The sequence below is a fragment of the Sciurus carolinensis genome, chromosome 3 (genome assembly GCF_902686445.1).
Source record: "Sciurus carolinensis chromosome 3, mSciCar1.2, whole genome shotgun sequence".
NCBI classification, from domain to species: domain Eukaryota; kingdom Metazoa; phylum Chordata; class Mammalia; order Rodentia; family Sciuridae; genus Sciurus; species Sciurus carolinensis.
In genome coordinates, this window is record NC_062215.1 from 182,399,758 (window position 1) to 182,419,664 (window position 19,907).

At 59.9% G+C, this 19,907-nt stretch overlaps 1 protein-coding gene across 11 annotated transcripts in view; it reads left to right on the forward strand.

Moving 5' to 3' along the window:
* Positions 1 to 19,907, forward strand: part of Ankmy1 (ankyrin repeat and MYND domain containing 1) — a 57,945-nt gene that overhangs the window by 19,043 nt on the left and 18,995 nt on the right. For all 11 annotated transcript variants that reach the window (XR_007107824.1, XR_007107825.1, XM_047546190.1 and 8 more), the window contains 10 exons: positions 595 to 1,067; positions 4,258 to 4,474; positions 4,821 to 4,979; positions 5,727 to 6,136; positions 7,172 to 7,343; positions 11,094 to 11,234; positions 12,541 to 12,681; positions 14,229 to 14,336; positions 14,880 to 15,011; positions 19,735 to 19,848. Coding sequence is in view for 9 of the 11 variants with exons in the window: in XM_047546190.1 (XP_047402146.1) it covers positions 595 to 1,067; positions 4,258 to 4,474; positions 4,821 to 4,979; positions 5,727 to 6,136; positions 7,172 to 7,343; positions 11,094 to 11,234; positions 12,541 to 12,681; positions 14,229 to 14,336; positions 14,880 to 15,011; positions 19,735 to 19,848 (2,067 nt within the window). In the remaining 2 variants the exon portion in view is untranslated. The remainder of the gene's footprint in view (positions 1 to 594; positions 1,068 to 4,257; positions 4,475 to 4,820; positions 4,980 to 5,726; positions 6,137 to 7,171; positions 7,344 to 11,093; positions 11,235 to 12,540; positions 12,682 to 14,228; positions 14,337 to 14,879; positions 15,012 to 19,734; positions 19,849 to 19,907) is intronic.

The following is a 19,907-nucleotide window of genomic DNA, read 5'->3' on the forward strand; positions in this document are numbered from 1 at the left end:
ATCAGCAGCGCGTGTGGAGAGGTGTCAGGGAGGCCTCGGGTGCCTCAGCAGTGTTCTCCCAGCACAGCCAGCTCCGGGGGCGTGGGCCGCTCACCCTCCCAGCATTCTCCGTTCACATGCTGAGGAGAAATGGCAGAGGGGTCTCTGGGAGAAGAGTCCATATTGTGAGGAGTGCAGTAGACCGCAGGCCACCTCGTGGAAGGACGGGTGGGGACTCTGTGAGGCGGGGCCCTGCAGTGCTTTCTGAAGGGCTTTATCTAAAACAAACCCACAAACAAGAAAGGGAGAGCAACTTCGAGTCATTTAAAGGTGCAGCTGCTTCTCCCCAGGTGCAGGGCGCTTGTCCTGTGTGACCCTGGAAGGAAGCCACCACGTCTCCCGTCTCCATGCTCCTCCTCCAGGGGGCCTCCCAAGTTCTTGTTGCCCTCTGTCCAAGAGCCAGCCTGTCTTGGACCCCCTGCCCAGCGCACCCCATGCCTCAGCGAGCGTGTGCTGAATGGATGAGCATGTTTCTTAGGAACATATTTTCTTTTGATTTTATAAAACTGACCATGAAGTGGGCAACTGTCTCTCGTCTGTCACCCTTCCCTGCAGGGGCTGTATACAATGGACGAGCGGTTTGGGCCGGGTGTTGAGACCTACCCCGATGGCAGCCAGGACGTGGGACTGTGGTTCCGGGACCAGCTCATCAAGCTGTGCACGGAGGTTCCCAGCAGCTTCTCCCTGCTCAACTTCCCTGAGTTCTCCATCTTTCTTCTACGCCCCCGGGAGAGAATCCGTCTCTCGGAGGAGGAGGAGGTGGAGTGGGGCCCGCCCGAGGGGCAGGACCCCTTCTTCTATGAGTATAAGCGGTTTCTCCTGAATGACGACCTGAGGCTTCCTCCAGAGACGCACGTCTACTCCACCGACAGCAGACACCTGCCCCTGACAGCCTCCTTCCGCAGAGAGCTGGACGCCCGGATCTTCGCTAATGAGATCCCGCCCTTCATTGAGGATGGAGAGCCCTGGTTTATAAAAAACCCAACTCCCTTGTTGGTCAAAATGCAGACACAGACTTACAAGTTCAGGTGATGGGTCTGCCCTCCTCCTCTGTCCCCGGGGCCTCTCACTGGCAGGCACTCCTCTGAAGGGGTTTGAAGTCTCTCAGCCCACAGCTGTCACTCAGGGCCTGTGAACTCTTGATGTTGTTCACCAGGTGAATGTGAGCGTATGGCTCTTTACATGTTTGACACAATCCAAGAAGGAAGGTGGAGAGAAAGTCCCCACTGTGCTTGTTAGCTGAGTGTAGGGTGCCAGCAGAGCTGCGGGCCACCTGTATCTGCACAGGGGAGCATGGACCCTGGAGTACTGCTTGTCCACTCTCTGGGGAAGGAAAGTTTGGAGATTTCTTGTTGAGTAGGCAGCCAGGAGAGTCCTGAAGCTGGAAAGGGATGTGACTGAGGATGAGAACTGACAGTAACTCCGGGCTTTAGAACTGTGTGCACTTCCTCTTCTGTAGGTCAGAGTCAGTGTCCCTGAGTCCAGGTGCATGTCTATGATTAGAAGTTCTATGAATCAAGTCCCTGCATAGGTTGAACATGAAGAGAAGGGATTGTAAATATCGTCACATCAGTGCAGGAGCTGGCAGAGGGCAGGCTCTCATTCATTCCACCAGCTATCCATTCATGTAATCAGCAGTCATCCATGCCACTGTTAACCCATTAAAAACTCAGCCACCACTCATCCGTCCACCCGCCCACCCACCCAAGCACTCATCCACCCGCCCACCCACCCACCCACGCTCTCATCCACCCACCCACCCACACACTTGTTCATCCACCCACACGCTCATCCACCCACCCACCCACCCAAGCACTCATCCACCCACCCACCCACGCTCTCATCCATCCACCCACCCACACACTTGTTCATCCACCCACACACTCATCCACCCGCCCACACACCCAAGCACTCATCCACCCGCCCACCCACCCAAGCACTCATCCACCCACCCACCCACCCACACTCTCATCCACCCACCCACCCACACACTCATCCACCCACCCACCCACGCTCTCATCCACCCACGCTCTCATCCACCCACCCACACACTTGTTCATCCACCCAAGCACTCATCCACCCACCCACCCACCCAAGCACTCATCCACCCACCCACCCACCCAAGCACTCATCCACCCACCCACCCACCCACACTCTCATCCACCCACCCACCCACGCTCTCATCCACCCACGCTCTCATCCACCCACCCACACACTTGTTCATCCACCCAAGCACTCATCCACCCGCCCACCCACCCAAGCACTCATCCACCCACCCACCCACCCACACTCTCATCCACCCACCCACCCACACACTTGTTCATCCACCCACACACTCATCCATCCACCCACCCACCCAAGCACTCATCCACCCACCCACCCACCCACCCAAGCACTCATCCACCCACCCACCCATGCACTCATCCATCCACCCACCCAAGCACTCATCCACCCACCCACCCATGCTCTCATCCATCCACCCACCCACCTAAGCACACATCCACCCACCCACCCATGCACTCATCCACCCACCCACCCAAGCACACATCCATCCACCCACCCACCCAAGCACACATCCATCCACCCACCCATGCACTCATCCACCCACCCACCCAAGCACACATCCATCCACCCACCCATGCACTCATCCACCCACCCACCCAAGCACTCATCTACCCACCCACCCATGCACTCATCCACCCACCCACCCAAGCACTCATCCATCCACCCACCCAAGCACACATCCATCCACCCACCCATTCACTCATCCACCCACCCACCCAAGCACTCATCCACCCACCCACCCACCCAAGCACACATCCATCCACCCACCCATGCACTCATCCACCCATCCACCCATGCACTCATCTATCCACCCACACACTCATCCATCTATCCACCCATGCACTCATCCATCCACCCACCCATGCACTCATCCATCCACCCACCCACACACTCATCCATCCACCCACCCATGCACTCATCCACCCATCCACCCATGCACTCATCCATCTATCCACCCATGCACTCATCCATCCACCCACCCATGCACTCATCCATCCACCCACCCATGCACTCATCCATCCACCCACCCATGCACTCATCCATCCACCCATGCACTCATCCATCCACCCACACACTCATCCATCCACCCACCCACCCACTCATCCACCCATCCACCCATGCACTCATCCATCCACCCACCCACCCACTCATCCATCCACCCACCCATGCACTCATCCATCTATCCACCCATGCACTCATCCACCCATCCACCCATGCACTCATCCACCTATCCACCCATGCACTCATCCACCCATCCACCCATGCACTCATCCATCTATCCACCCATGCACTCATCCATCCACCCACCCACCCACTCATCCATCCACCCACCCACCCACTCATCCATCCACCCACCCATGCACTCATCCACCCATCCACCCATGCACTCATCCATCTATCCATCCACTCATCCGAGCATCTACCCATGCATGCATGCATGCATGTATGTATCCATTCATCCACCTATTCACTCATCCATCTATCCACTCATCCATCCACCCACCCATCCCAATAACCTCTTTATCCATTCATCCATCTACCCACCCATCTATCCATCAGCGAATGTAGACTGAGTGCCCTAATCAATGACAGCAATTGAGTACAAAAGTTGTCATAAAACATGGGTTGTTGATTGCAAAAGGGGGCTGTGTGTGCATAGGAGGCTTCAGCATTGTATGGTGGTTGGGCCATGAGACATGTGTGTTCTTTACTCAAACAGAAAAGCAAGTGAGCAGAGGGTAGAAGGTGGGTGCTTGGTGCTGAGCAGTGGACCCATGTGTGTGCTGTCCTCCTCCCAGCCAGGGCCTTGCTGTGGGAACGTGTGTCCCAGCCCATGAGTGGCTCAGATGAATCAGATGCACAGGGCTCCCCTGCAGCCAGCACATTCCTGCTGGCACAGACACTTAGTCTGAGCATCTTTACCCCCCAGGTGACGTGTCCCCCCACTGTGTGCTCCATCCTGACCATGACTGACTGGTAGTGCAACCACTGGGGCTTAGGGTGCCCAAGGAGTGGCTTGTTGGGGTAGCTGAGGATTCAGGAGAGCAGGAGTCACAGGGAGATAGTGCCTGGGGCCCTCTCTCATGGAAGGCGTTGGGCCCTTGGGTGGTCCAGGGCCGGGTCAGTGGTCACTGAAGCCTGCTGTGTTGCCAGGAACAAGAAGGCTCACAGCAGCTGGAATATGGGTGCCATCCTGGAAGGGCGCCGCGATGGCTTTGCACGTTCTGGGCCTAAGGAGCGGCTTTCCGTAGAGATGATCCTAAAGGCTGAGGAAGGGGACCGTGACTGGATCTACGGAATCCTGAAGGACGACCTCGCCCATCCGGACGTGGCTGACGCCACGGGCTACACTGTGCTTGCAGCGGCCGCTGTGAGCCCCCACCACCTGGGGATGCTGAGGAATGCTGAGACGGGGTCTCTGGTGGGCGGGACCCTCTGCTGCTGCTCTGCAGAAGTAGAGGTGCGGGAGGGCAGTGCGTCCACTCCTGCTCCTGGCCAGCGCGTGTGAAGCCACCCACCAGGGCTGACCCACAAGGTCCAGAGGAAGAGGAGGGCATGCTGACCCTCACACCCTTTGTCAGGCTTGAGCTTGTCCCTTCACCAGGCTCCCTCGGGAGCTCGCCTCAGCCGGCCAGCACGTACGCCTCACAAGGGGCCGCCTCACCCCTGCCGGTAGCCTCTGCTGTCCCTGTGAGCCGGCCCTTACCTTCCTCTAGGCACACTGTCACATCGACGTGGTCAGCCTCCTCCTGGACCATGGGGCTGACGTGAACAAGTGCACGGACGAGGGCCTCACGCCGCTCAGCATAAGCTTCCTCCTCTACTATCCCAGCGCGTCCTTCAGGCCCAACGTTGCGGAGAGGACCTTGCCCCAGGTTGGCCCTGTCAGTCGCTGACTGCCTGTCCCTGCCCCTGAGTGTCCACCTGCACTGCCCTCCTGTGCAGACCAGGCTCTCACTGGCTGAGTGACAGGTGGGGGAGGGGTCCAAAGGAAGAGTGAGGGCTGCCGGCTGTGGCCTGGATGTGACAGCAGGTGTCCCTCTGAGCCACACTCAGCAGCTGGCTCCACCCTGGCTGTGCTGCTCAGGGTGGTGCCACACAGACGCCACGGCACAGCCTCGCTCCTACCAGGTTTCTGGTGGCCCGTGGTGCTGCAGTCAGACGGCCCCTGCTCTGTGGCTCCAGGCAGAAGTGAGCCTCAGCAGCACCACTGGCAAGGACACGACGCAGGCCACAAGGTGACTCTGAATCTGTAACTCAGCTTCCAAGTAGTCACGCTTCCAAAGTGTGCTGGGTGCAATTTATTTTAATAATGCATCTTATTCAGCTTAAATACCCCAGGTACGGTCCTTCCTGTGTGTAGTCAGTGGGGACAGCATGAGCGTGGCCCCACTGCTGGATCTCAGTGCTGATGGGCCGATTCCTGAGCTCAGGGGCCACGTGCGGCACTGTGTCTCTGGCGGTGGCCAGCTTGGCCTCCTGTGAGGTCTGCGGCAAGGTGGGAGCAGCTGCTGTGATCTGGGCGGGCACTGTGCCTGGCTCTGCCAGGGGCCGCGCCCTCGCCGTGGTGCTGCAGGCTACCTCCCGGCCTCTTCCAACTGCTTTCCTGGCGCTCTCCAAAGGCACCTCCAAAATGCCCGGTCACCCTGAGCTGCTTTCCGGATGTGAACGTGGAGTCTCTCCATGAGGCCAGTGTGCCCGCCCAGAGCCTGGAGGAGGGCAGCCTGTCCCCGGGCACACGGCAGTCTCCAGAGTCCACGGGTCAGCAGAGCAGCCCTCCGAGGGAGGAGTCCCCCTCCATGCAGGGCAGCGCCAGCGACGGGGACAGAGAGCTGGGGGAGAAGGCGGAAGCCGTGGACGCGCGCACCCTGAGCAGTGAGGAGTCCAAGTTCCAGTCCATGGTCTGCATGTACAACTACTCCATCCAGCTCTCCAGGGAGATCCTGGAGAAGAGCGCCCAGGCCTACAGCACGCTGCAGGGGCCCTGCCTGGACAAGGGCACTGTGCGGAGGATGGCACAGTGCATCGCCAAGTAGGTCTGCGTCCGGGCGCGGGGGGTGTGCGAGGCTCCCTGCAGCACAAAGTTGTCTCTGGAGCTGTGAGTCCATCCCTGGGCGTCCACAGGGCCAGCACACCGCGCTGACGAAGCCTGTGCTGAGCCCTGCGGTGCAGGTCTGTCCCTCAGCAGAGTGGGGGGGGTGTGGGGTTCCACTGTGTGTAGTGTTCGACATTTGCCGCGTGTTGTCTGTTGTGTGGTATGTGTTGTGTGTGGGGTGTATGTGTGCAGTGTGGTGCATGTGTCGTTGTGTTCTGTGGTTTATGATCTGTGCGGCATGTGGTATGTGTTCTGCATGTTGTGTGAGGTGTGTGCTGTGTGTGGTATGTGCTGTGTGTTGTGTTGTGTATGGTGTGTAGTGTGTGTCATATATGTGTTGTGTGTGGTGTGAGGTGTGTGTTGTGTCATGTGATGTGTGTGGTGTGTAGCATGTTTAACCTGTGTGTTGTGTGTGTGGCATGCATTGTGTGTGGTCTGTGCTGTGAGGTGTGTAGAATGTGGCCTTTTTTATGCATGCTTTGTGTCGTGGCATGTTGTATGTGTGGTTTGTGTGTCATGTGTGGTTTGTGGTGTGTGGTATGTTATGTTGTGTGAGTGTTGTGTGTGCTGGCAGGTGTGGGGGCAGGGTGACTTCCTGTCAGACTGCGGACTTGGTGGTGCTGGAGGGGCTGGCCCACCTCCGTCCTGGCCTCCAGCGACCCTAGGGAGGCCGAGCGCCCAGCAGCCCAGGCTGCAGTCAGCAGGGGCGTCCACAGGTATGGCACGGCCACCCTGCCCGCCTCCCGGGTAGGGACTGGGGCGTCCACAGTTGATGGTGTGGCACGGCCGCCTGCCCGCCTCCCGGGTAGGGACTGGGGCCTTGGAAGTCTGTGAAGCTTGGGGTGCGGTGTCTGTGGGGCCCACGCCCAGGCAGCACTGCCTGCCTGTCCTGGGGATCCTGTCCCGGCAGCTGGGTTTGGGGGTGCCCTCACCTTCCCTGCAACCCGTGACCCCTGGTGCTGATCCCTGCAGACAGAGAAACCGGTGGCTGACCATCCAGCTGCTGCTGCGCCGCGGTGCGGACCCCAACCTGTGCAGCGTGCCCATGCAGGTGCTGTTCCTCGCCGTGAAGGCCGGCGACGTGGACGGCGTGAGGCTGCTGCTGGAGAAGGGGGCGCGGACTGACATCAGGTACCCACCACAGGTAGGGCCCGGTGCCGCCCACGCCGTGCAGCTGGGGTGGAGGCGGGGTCTGCGCTGTGTGGCGGCCCTGAGCTGAGGGAGAGGCGGGCAGCAGTGGCCGGGGTGGCTGATCGTGTGCGGCCCGTGGCTTCCCAGCACGACCAGGATGGCGGCACTCAGGACGCACCTTCTGCAGGAACTCGCAGGGAGCTGGGGGCCTGCACTTCCCAGGGTGTGCGCAGTGGTGTCCCACCCCGCGGCTCTGGCCAGCAGGTCACTTAACTGAGGAAAACATGGCCTTCCTGTCCAGACCCCAGCCCACACTTCCTTTCTGGAGACGGGCCTCCTGCGCTGCCCCCTTAGGCTTTGGGGCTGTGGGGCCAGCGCAGGGTGAGCCTGTTCCTGCCCAGATGGGGGCTGTTTAGCAAGCGTGTGCGTCTTGCTGGTGACGGAGTTGGGCCTCCAGCGCTGTCTGTGAGGTCAGTGCTGCAGTGTGTTTGTGCCTCGGGGGCTCTTTGGGTTTTCTTCTTTGGCCTCTTGTTCACGCACTGTCCCCTGCGCAGGGAGCACTCTGGCCCAGCTCTGAGGCCCTCCAGCTCTCCTGCCGCACAGCTCTGGGAGTGGTCCTGCCCCGATGGGCCTCCTTTTCCTCTCGCCTGGCGTGTCAGTCTTGTTTCATGCTGGTCCTCAGTTCTATGCCTAGGGTTTTGGAGGAGCAGCATTCAGACCACAGCCAGGTCCCAGAGGGCTCCTGCTGTGACCCCCCCGGCAGGGGCCAGGGTAGGCTGCCTGCAAACGTGAACAGTCCTGTGGAGTAGAATAAGCAGAGCTGAAAACAGCCTCAACAGTCCACGTGCTGTTAAGGTTAATTTGCACCAACTTGAAAAATCTTGAAGAAAGAAGACTTCCCGGTACTCAGACGGCAGAGGAGGGGCCCCAGGCCTGCACACCGTGGTCACACCTGCAGGCCACACACGCTCTGCTGCTGCTTATGTGGCAGACCTTGGGGATTTCCACATCAGTGCGCAGAAGGTCTCCTGTGCTCCTGGGTCCTGCTGGATGGCTGTCCCACCTCGTCTGCGTCTCTACTGAGATGGCGGTGCTGTGATCCAGGGCAGCCCTCAGCAGCACTTGTGTGGTCACTGCTGGGAGAGTGCACCCCCACGGTGCTCTTGCTGGCCGCATGCCTCTGGACGGGGCCTTCCAGCAGAGCAGGTGCCTACTGTTCCACAGCCTCAGCCTGAGTCGCGTCTGCCCCCGTGGGTGGAGGGGCGCCTCCGCGAGGCTTGACCTTGTGTTTCTCCTGTGGGTGGCAAGGCTGAGCCTCTGCTCCTTAGACCAGCCTCACGTTGCTAGAGCCACACTCCAGAGACAATGGGTGTAGGGAAGAGGTTCATGCAGCTCATGGTTTGGAGGTTCCCATGCCTGATCGTTTGGATCTGGGCCAGGGTGGCACATCAGGAGCCAGGACACAGAGAGAGGACAGGCTTGGATCCTATGTCCCTCTTCGAGGCACAGCCCCAGGACTGCCCACTGGGCCTGCCTCTGGAAGGTTCCACAGTCTTCCAACAGCACCTCCATGGGACTACGCCACTGACCCCTGGCCTCGGGAGGACACAGCATTTCAGACCACAGCACTCATGCATTTAAAGCCACCAGCATTTCACTGTGAACTGCCCCAACTTCCCCTTTACCCTTAGGGCTGGTGGACCACTCGCGGCAGGGCCTTGTTGGGACTCTGTGCAGAGCTGGGCACAGTGACCTGCGGGCAGCAGAGCAGGCTCCTGCTTTTTTATGTGGAATGACTGGAAATCCCAGAGCACTGCCAGGGTGTGAGCAGGACGCTGACCTTGGCAGCGCATCGGGGCATGCTGCCGTCTGGCTGGCAGAGACGGAGGGCTAGCGCTTCAGCGGGCAGAACTGTGCTGGGCTAACCTAGCCTTGCACTTATTCTCAACAGGGTATCTCAAATATATAAGGAGAAATAAAGCAGATGAAAGAATCCCCAAAAGCAAGATGAGAGGCTCTGCCCCCCCCCCCCCCCCCCCGCTGCCTCCTCTGTGTGGGGCACAGGTCAGCCTCACACCGCAGCCCGTGTGACCTTGGTCTGGCAGCGAGTTTCAAGGTCTGTGCTCTTGGTGTGCTTGTGCCTGGCACATTCTCTTGGCTTCTCTTGTGTGCTCTCTGTTGATTGTAGTCTGATCCTCCCTGCTGAGAGGCTCTGTAGTGGGAAACTGGGTCTGTGTGTTACCACAAAGTTCATTATTTTACCCTCTTGCTTGATTAAAACTCCTGTTCAGAACTGTTTCCCTGAGATCTTTGGTGATGTTGCTTCGCTCTCTTCTAGCATCTGTGGGCTTCAGGCCCAGTGTGACTCTCTCCTAATTGTGCCTCTGTAGGAGACCCATTCTGCCTCATTTGCTAGTGGCTCTTGCTTGGCACTGGTCAGTCTGGGTCTGCAAAGTTTTCTTGTGTTATTTTGTGAGTACTTCTTTTCACCTCTCTCTTTGCTGTCCTCCTGGGGCTCCTGTTGGATCTCTTACATGTCTCCCAATTCTTTCCTTTTGTTCTGTCTTGATTCTGGAGTGTGCTTTCCATTTCTTTGTACGTCTGTCATTTGGGGAAGCTTCCTTGGCTTCATCGTCCCCCAATTCACCCTTCAGTCAAATCTGTTCTGTCATTTAGCTCAATGATTGTCATTTCAGTGGTTTTATTTGGAAAGTTTGAGACCTCCAGGTGGTGTTGTGGATGTGAGATCCTGCTGACCTTTCTGATGGTGTGAGGCCACGATCACTGGGAAACCACAGGCCTCTCGGGGTGCTCACGTGGGCCACCACTCCTGGTGTGCGGGTCATTGGGCCCTCAGTGTGGCTTCTCCCCAGTGCAGGGTGGGGGCTGGTTCTCGCCTGCGTCCTTGTGCTGTGTGCTCAGGGAGTGTTGGAGCTGTTGGCTCTGGCTGCACAGGGTTCACCAGAGGCTGCTGTCAGGCTGCAGACCCCTGTCCTTCCTGGAGTCAGCACAGTGGGAATGCAGACACTGCGCCTCTCCCTAACTCTACAAGGGGCACCTGCAGCTCCTCTTCCAGGTCCTCTGACTGGCCCTCCCACTGCTGACTCTTTCTGTGGTCTGGGTCATCTGCATCCCTCCCTTAAGGGCTTTGAAGTGCTTTCCCCTGGGGAGGCCTTCCTGTTTGAGTGAGGTCCTATTTGGGGGCCCTGTGCTGGGGGAGGGTGGACAGCACCACTTGGATGTGGGCAGGGCTCTCAGCTCTGTGTGAGGGCGAGGTTCCCTGCGATCATCTCTGTTCTGCCAGCACTGTGGACAGTCCTCCTGTGACCTCCAGGGATGCCCTGGGTGAGAACATGCAGGTCGAAGGCCAGTCAGGAGCCACAGGACTGTGAGTGTGGTGGTGTCTGAACCAGGGCCAGGCAGGGCCAGGAAAGGCTTTCTTAGAAGAAGGTGTTGGACAGTGGTTTAGAGTCAAGCTGGTGTGGGCCCAGCACTTGTGAGTGTGGCCCTGGACACGTACAGATTGTGTGGCCTGTCAAGCATTTCCTGTCCATCTACTCGTAAGTGGGCACTGCCTCCCTCTGCCCTTGTGGGCCTCCTTGTCCTGTAGGATGTGGGTTGGTGAGGAGAATGGTGCTAGGAAGAGGGCATTCGTTCCCCCAGGCCAGGCAGAAATGTCCCTGGCATTGGCCCTATCCACTGGGGCTCTCACCTGCCTGGCTCCAGGATGGCCTGCCTCACCCCATCCTCACTTCCTCTGCAGCTGGGGTCCCTGACTCCACTCCACATTGCTGCTGCCCTTCCAGGGCAGGAGGGGGTCAGGATCACAGAGCTGCTGCTCCATGCTATCACCTATGTGGATGCCAAGGCGACTGACCAGGACCACATGTACAAGCTCAGCAAGGTGCGGCTGCCTGAGGCACGGGGGCGGGACAGGGGTCTGGGGTTCTCTCTGGGCTTGCATGGGTGGTACAGCTCTGTGCTCAACTGAGCTCATAAGGCCCCTTCTGGAGTAGGCACAGAAACAGTGTGGGTGGAGCAGAACCACCGGTCACTTGAGCAAATTTAGCCAGCACATATGTTAGACACCAAGGGCAAGATGAATCAGGAGAAATCAGTGAGTGGAGTCCCTATTATCCATGCAGTTCAGCAGAGCTCAGGGGTTCTTGCTGGGGTAAGGGTCCTGCAGGACACTTCAGGCAACCTTTAGAAGGTCTGTCTTTATGTACATGTCCCCAGGACCAGTCTCCTCAAGCAGAAGCCCACTGCTCACTGAGTCTCCTTTCCCTGGCTGGGCCCTACCCACTTCCCACCCAGTCTGACAGCTGCCTCTCTGCAGCCAGGGGTGGCCTCTTGTAGTTCCCCACCCCATTTCCACTCATCTGTTGCTCTCTCAGAAGGTAGGGTCCTGAGCAACTCTGAGCGGCAGAAGTGCCTGATTGTCAGGGATGCTGTTCCACCTTAGCCTGTGTCCTTCTCCTTGGGAAGGCTGCTGGCCTGTCCTGGCTCCTTATGCCAGCAAGGACAACATGGCAGACAGCACTCAGGGTTCAGGGGACCAACATCTCCCAGGGTTTGTTCAGGTGGGCTGATGCCCACTGGCCAGGAGCTGTGAGAGGGGAGCAGGGCAGGGTGGCATGCTTCTGGTTGAGGTTTCTCTGGGGTGCAGCTGCAGCAGCCTCTGAAGGCTGGGATGGGCTTGAGCTCTGGTGTGCATGGAGGACAGGTGTGGGGAGTCCAGGTGGACTTGGGCCTCTAGTTCACACTATGCTGCAGTCTTCTCCACCTGTGAAGACTTCCTGGGCCTTCTGAGCTCCCAAGGACCCCCAACCACGTGCCATTGGACCACATCTCACTTCCCCTGCAGAGATCCAAGCCCCCAAGGGTGGAACACCCTCGTCTTCCTCTTTGTGCCCACAGAGCCTCGTGCAGCCCCTGGGGTGACAGAAACTGTTAGGGACGTGCACATGCCAGGTGTGTGGTGTGCATTTCCTGGTGCATGGGAGCCCTGAGTGGAGGGCACAAGGTGGCTCTGGCAGGCACATGGAGCCAGGCACAAGAGGGTTTTGAGGGGTGCAGAGTGGGCAGGAAACTTAGTGTCTTGGGTGCTGTGGTGTGCCACTCATAACCTCCCTGGCCAGCAAGTGGCAGGTCCCTGGGCACTGGTGGGGGGACTCGGGCCAGATCTTGAACCTTTCATTTGCATCCAGCTGGACCTGCCGCCCTCAAGCCTGAAGCTCAACAATGAGCCAGGCCCACCCAGCACCTACTACAACATGAACACGTGTGTCCCCGAAGAGGGAGGCAGGACAGCTCTGCACGTGGCCTGTGAGCGGGAAGACAGCAAGAAGGTGAGTGGCTGCAGGGCCCTGGCCTGGGTCCACTGGCCTGCCCAGTGCTGGGGATGCTTCGTGGAAAGTGTGTGCACTCATCTAAAACTAAGCCAAAGCCGGAGCCAGGAGGATGGGAAGACGGGCAGGCGAGGAGCTCGAGGTCTGTGGCCCTAGAGCCTCCGTAGTTTCCTGTGCCATGGTGTGTGTGTATGTGTGCAGCTGTGCTCAGACCTGTGTGCACGGACACGTCTGTGAGCTTGTCCTTGTGGGTCAGTACACGTGTGTGTACAGCAGATGGCTCAGGTGGGGAATGGGCACCCTTGGTGTGCGGCCCCTCCCTATGGGGGTCCTGGCTGCTGAGGTCCAGGTCAGTGGTTCTCACGATGCCACCCCTGGGGTTCAGAATCAGCGGCATGGCCACTCCAGTGCTGCCCAGTGGAGTGGAATGCTGCAGGTCAGAGTGACAGGAGATGGCGGGGATGCCGTGCTCCACCCAGCAGACTCCCAGGCCAGGCTGTGGACGTGCTGCAGGCAGGCCAGGTCCACGCGGGCTGTTCAGACAGGTGTGGGAGCTGCTGTTCTGGGCTGACTGTCCTACCCTGCCTGCCCCCGTCAGCTGCCACCATGCTGTCTGACTGGAGGCCCCAGGGTGGCCCCAGCCTCCCGAACCTGGGGTGGTGTCCCCAGCCTGGCAGCACTGCCTCTGGGATTCGTTACCAGCAGGCTGGGTGCTGGAGCCACTTGGAAGAGACCGGGCAGCTCAGTGGGTGGGGAAGTTAGAAATCAAGACTTGCCCCTTGGGGGCCTATGCAGTCAGCCATGGGGCACATGGGGACTGAGCCTCAGTTTACCCACCTAGGAACAGGGTGATAACCTTAGCTAGAAGCCTGAGGGGCAGGCCAGTAGGTGACACTGAGCCTGGGAGGGGCTGGGGGAGTCAGAGGTGGCAGCAGACCAGAGGGGAAGGAGCAGGTCCCCATGGCCCACTGCTGGCCACGTCCAGAGGCCTCAGCAGAGTGCCCAGGGGAGCCCCTGGTGAGGAGGAGGGTGCCAGCCCTGCAGCATTCCTGGGAAGAGCAGGACTGGGAAGCGCAGAGTGCTGCTTGGGGGGCGCTGGCCTCTGAGCAAAGAGGAGCAGAGGTGTCCCCTGGGAGGAGGGCGGAGGGCTCAGCGCATGGCCACCTTCCAGCATGATGGGGCCTGTCGGTCAAGTGGGGCCCTGGGAAGACCGTTCCTCCCATGGCCTGCCATGTGTCAGACCCTGCTAGTGTGGGCGTGGGGTCCCGAGTTCCCTGCTCCTTTGAAAGCAAGCTTTAGGTCCCTCATGCCTCAGCATCCCTCCTGTTGTCCATCTGGAATGACGAATGTTTAGAGAACATATCAGTTTGAGGATTCGCCCACCCGCACCTCTGTCCATCCGTATCTGGAACACGGTGGCCCCTGGGGCTGGTGCCGGGAGTGGGAGGGGGTGTGGCTTCGCGGGCTTCATGGCATATGCTTGCTGCTCCCGCAGGCGCTCCTAGGAGTGGCTGCCCCTGTAACCTGACGTGCTTCCTCCCTCACAGTCTGCCAGGGACATAGTTCGGCTCCTTCTCTCCCACGGGGCTAATTCCAACCTGCTCTGGAGTGGCCACTCCCCGCTCTCCCTGTCCATCGCTAGTGGGAATGACCTGGTGAGTGCTTCCACACCAGCGATCGTGGAGGGGCCTTGGAGGGTCTTGGAAGTTACCTTGGAGGGTCCTCCAGGCCCTGCCCCCAGCCAGTGCCTGCCCTTCACTGAATCTTCTTTATTGAGCATCTACTGTGTGCAGGCAGGCACTGTCATGGACAGTAGGTGTTGAATAAAAGGAACTCTGCTCCCAGGTTCCAGCCGGGGAGCAGAACCTAACCCGGGGCACAGCATGGCTCAGAAGATGGTGGCGGGACATCCAGGCAACTGGTGTGCTCTTGACCTGAACTGGGCCTGTCCAGGGCTCAGTTCTGGCTAGAAAGCAGGATAGGAGCCAGGGCCCTTGAGCAGCTGTGTGGACTGTCCATGGAGAAAAGGCCAGAACCAGGCCGGGGATAGGATCCTGCTTTTCCCTAAGGAATCTCCAGTGACCGCTCCACCAGCATGGGCCTCTGGGGGGCTGCATGGAAAGTGCCCAGGGGGTGGCTAGAGGGGGCCACAGTAAGGGGAGGGGACACGTGGCCACTGAGGAACCCATCTGTTGCAGATCGTGAAGGAGCTCTTGTCCCAGGGAGCTGACCCCAATCTGCCCCTGACCAGAGGCTTGGGCAGCGCCCTGTGTGTTGTGTGTGACCTGGCCTATGAGCATCAGAGGAGCACTGACAATAAGATAGCGCTGGTGAGAGGTGGTGAGGAGGGTGGGCGGGGCCTGGGGTGGAGGTGGAGGGTGGGCGGGGCCTGGGGTGGAGGTGGAGGGTGGGCGGGGCGTGGGGTGGAGGCAGAGGGCAGGCTGGCCACCCTGACAGAGTGTGCTGGGCTGAACAAGGATGTGACCATCCGCCTCACGGTGCTTGGATGAGGGTACAGGGCAGCTGAAGCAATCTGGCCCTGGGGCCTGGTCCCCATGTGTCCCTGGGCTTCCCGGACCCCGGGCCTATGAACAGGCTGTAACTGCTGCGTAGAGGGAAGGTCTTGGGCCAGCACAGCTTGCTGCAGTTATGCTCTTCTGGACGCTGCAACAGAAGACGGCCACTCGAGTCGTGGGTGGAGCAGGGCCTGGTCCACGGTACTGGGTTCTGGATTTGGGGTTTATGCGCCTTGCTCTGGACTCAGGGCCAACAGTGCTGCCAACTCCCACCATGCCATCTGCTTCCACTGACTGGGAGGGACAGGGAAGGCTCTGGTGGTGTTTTGTTTTGTCTGACTAGTCGTCCCATCTCTGTCCAGGCGGAGACCTTGGAGTTGGCCTCTGGGCCCTCAGGCACACCTCCTGCACGAGACCTCCAGACCCTGCTGTTCTCAGCCAGGCCCGAACATTAGCTGACTTGACTTTCCTCCATATATTTGATTCCTTACTATTGATTTGCTAAATTTAAACTCACAGAAAAGTTAAAAGAACAGTGGAGGGACCCCACAGCCCTGCTCCCACCTCCCTGGGCCCTGGGTCCTTCACCCAGCAAGGCCTCGAGGTTCATCCTCTACATGGAGTCGGCCTCTCCTCCCTTGCTGAGGCCCCGCTGGGCACCGCTGTGTGCAGGCAGCATCCTGTTCAGCCCGCCAGGGTGGGCTGTGAGGGGCTGCCCCCTACTGGCCGTGGTGAGTCTGGCGCGGCTGTGAGCTTGGTGTGGAGCTTGCTCTTGGTCTCTGCTTCAGTTCTGGGGTCACACACCCAGAAGAGGACGGGTGGGGTCGGGTGGTGACCCTTCCTCGGCTTCTCGGAGGAGCCTCTGCATGGCTCTCCGTCCCCGCTGACTCCCCGTCAGGCTCGGGTGCTCAGGTCTGGCCCAGGGTGTGGTTCTGCTTTCCTGGAAGCCATCCTGGTGGTCCTGGCTTTGCCGTGTGCTTCCCGGCGCCTCCTGCCTGGGACGCCTTTTCCAGGGAGGTGCTGGTCGGCCTGCCTGTTGTCCGGCTGGTGGCATGTTTGGGTTCTCTGTGTGTCTGGTCCTATCCCCACCAGCCCTAGGCAGATTCCCCGTCCTGCAGGGCTTGGGGCTCGCTCTGCGCACGGCGCCTTTCAGCGCACAGTCTTCTGATTCTTGTGAGGTCCAACTTGTCTTTTCTTTCTTTTTGTGCCTTTGGTGTCTTATCTGTGAACCAGTGTCAGATCTAAGGCATGAGCTCTGCATCCTTGAGCTTCACAGGTCAGCCAGGCCTGGCCCGCTGGGGACCCTGTGTGTCTCCCCTCTTACTCTTCACATGACAACTCTGGAAGGTGCTGGGCCTCCTGGCCCCAGAGATGCTCCTGATGTGGTTGCGACGGAGGGTGTCACAGCTGCTTGGGGGGCGTTGGAACCATCTCCCTGTATTTACCCCAAGTTCCTAAGTGTGGTGCATCTAGCTTGGGCTTCACTGCTTTCAACATGGACCTCCGAATGGACGGGCGATGGACTTTCTGGCAGGACTTCCTGCTGGTGGCCTCGCTGCCTGGGTCTGTCTGCTGTGTGGTTCTGCCGTCCAGGCTCAGAGAGCTGCTCTCTCAGCGGGGACCCTGTGATGCCCTGCCACACCTGGGCAACCAGAGACCAGGACCAGGTGCCTCTGGGCTCCGGAGGCTGAGGCCCAAGGTCTGGGTGGGCGGGATTGCTTCTGCCGAGGCCAGGACGGCTCTGTCCCCGCTCCCCCGCTCCTGGGGCTGCTGCGACTCGGTCCTTGACCCAGTTGTGCCTTCATCGTCACCTGGCCATCTCTGTGTGTGCACAGCTGAGTCCAAATGTCCCTTTTTATAAGGAGAACAGTGGCATCGTGTTAGGGCCGACCTCGATGGTGCCCAATCCCTTGCAAAGACCCTCTTTCCACATGCAGCCACATCCCTGTACCCGGGAGAACTTTAGCCACCTTGGGGCACAACTGAACCCCTCACCCAGGGCTTTACATAGTATTTCCTACCTTCCTCCAACGCAGTCCCAGGTGAGCTGTGGGCCATGCAGGCCCAGGCGGGAGGCTGCAGGCCTCCACAGCCTTCTCAGAGACTTTCCTGGAGTGGACCACAGGGTTCTGGAGGCTGCGGGAACCACCCTGTGTGTGAGCTGGGGTCTGCTCGAGCCTCTGTCTGCCCCTGGCTATCTCGGGGTGGGGACTGTGTGGGCACAGTCACTGCAGAGTGAGTCCCTGCCTCACTGTGGCCCATCTGCAGCCAGGGGACAAATGACGCCTCTCCCGGATGCTCCCAGCCCCTGCCACGGGCAGGTCCATCTTGGACACAGGGCGCAGAGCAGGCCCCTGGGAAGGCGTGTGCTGTGCCACCTTGCCTCTCTGTGGCTGCCACTTGGGGCAGTGCAGGCTTGGCTGACGGCACCCTCAGCTGCAGGAGGCACAACCTTCTCCCTGGGATCTCAGAGGCTGAGCCCTCTGCCAGGGCCAGTTTCTGGAGCATGCCCCCAGGGCTCAAGAGGCGTGGAAGAGAGGGCCACTGGGTGGAAAGGCCTGCTGGTTGTCATTTACCCCCAGAAATCAACTGCCAGGCCACCCCAGGGAAGTGCACAGCCTGGGCCTTGGCAGGGAAGTGTGGGCCACTGGGTTCCCTGAGGCAGGACGCCCGCTGGACCCAGGCTGCCCCAGGGCAGGTGGGCGTGGTGGCGTGGGAAGCACTGCCTGCTGCCGGTGAGCACCCTGGTCGTGCCCAGTGGGATCTCCTGGGAGCACCTTCCGTGGCACTCCTTGCTCAGTCACTTTACCTGGTCCCAGGGTGGTTTATAGCAAGGACTGTCCAGGGCTGGATAGCAAGAACCCAGGAGCATAGGGCTGTCCTGGTGAGGGACAGGCAGTCAGTCGATGGTCGCTGTGGGGAAGGAGAGGGCGGCCCTGGGCTGTGAAGGCTTCTAGCCAGAGCACACCTGCACGTGTCCAGGGGTCAGAGGTCAGTGTGGACAGGCAGGGAGCAACCTGTGGAGACACCATGCATGGGATGCAGAGGTTCAGAGGGGCAGGTGCTGCTCTTGGAATGTCTGGCATGTAGGAAGGAGCTGGACAACGTGGCCACAATGCAAAGGCCTGGGTCCCTGAGGAGGGCTGACCACACACTGCCTGACCCCACTGCCCAGTGGGACCTGGTGCCAACTGAGGGAGGCCCAGGGGTCCTGCACCTTGTGGCAGGTCTGGGGCTGGTCATGCCCCCAGATAGCGTTGTGCAGGAAGGGCGAATCCAACGTCCATCTGCCTGTCCACTGCCTGCACCCCACCACACTCGCTGCCCCCATCTGCCTGTGCCTGCTTGCTATTTTTCCACATCACTGGGGATTGAACTCATGGCCTTGTGCATGCTAGGCAAGAGCTCTGCCGCCAGGCCACAGCCTGTGCCTCTTTTCTTTAGAAAAGGGCTAGACCAGGTGGTGGACCTTGGAGGGCTGTCCAGCACTGGCATTTTGGAAGGGTACCATGGCTCCAGCAGGAAGAGGCACTGAGGAGAGGGGATGGGACTCTCACAGGGGGCCAGGCAGCTCCTTCCCGGAAGACGGTGGGAAGCTGACTCCTCTGCCCAGTGCCTGGCACAGCCCCACTGCTGCAGTCTCTGTGCTCCACCCCCAGCCCCTCAGCACCAGAGGGGGCCCTGCTCTGGCCAGACTGACTGTGTCAGTGGGGTGGCTCTCCCAGGACCAGGTGCCGCGCCCGCCATGCTGCGCTCGGAGCATCGTTGAGAAGTGGGGCTCCTGGGTTTGCGCAGGATGAATGATAAACGCAGCACAGAAACGCCAGGCCCTCCCTGGGGGAGTCATCCTCGTCCCTGGACTGTGGTCCTGCTTGTACTAGCAAGTCAGCCACACTCCACCAGGCAGCTCCCTGCGGCTCTCGCCTGGTGTTCATGCAGCCGCACGGGGCCCACCGGGCCTCCTCCTCCTCAGCTGGGGTGGGGTGGGTGGTGGCAGCTCTGTTAGGTGCCAGGTGCTTTGAGTGGGATTGATGGTAACCCCTGAGCCAGGGTGTTGCTGCAGTGTCTGTGCATGTCTGTGCCCCACACAGGAACCACATGCCCACAGCCTTCGCGCATGGCGCTCACGGGCCCGCCGAGCACCCCTCGTGTACAGGGACGCGCTGCCTGCGTGTCTTCACGCTGCACACCCCCAGACTTTGCAGGCTGCCTGGAGCCCCACAGTGCCGGCCGGCTGCTGGGCAGGCGCCCCAGAGTGGTGTTGCTAGGAGAGGCTGAGATCAGCCCTGTGGTCCTGTTTGTCTCTGTTTCTCCCACACACCTGAAAGGTGGCGTCCATGCAGAAAGCAGGTGGCCGGGCCCCTCTGGGCAGTCTGCTTTCTCCGTGGGCTGCCGTCTGGCTTTCTAGAGCGTGTCTGCAGAGCCTGCTGTGGAGGGTCACTGCAGCGTGGGGTCTGCCTCACACGGCCCAGTGTCGGGGTGGCTCTGACGGCCCCTGCGGTGGCCTTCCAAATTAGATGGGTTCTGTCCCCCACAGATTGACCGGCTCATTGACCATGGGGCTGACATCCTGAAGCCCATGACGCTCACACAGGGAGACAAGGTGGCAGTGGGCACAGCTGTGGACTATGGCTACTTCAAATTCTACCAGGTATGGCTTTGTCATCCTGAGCAGGGCCCAGCTGGGGACTTGGCTTCTCTCAGACAAAG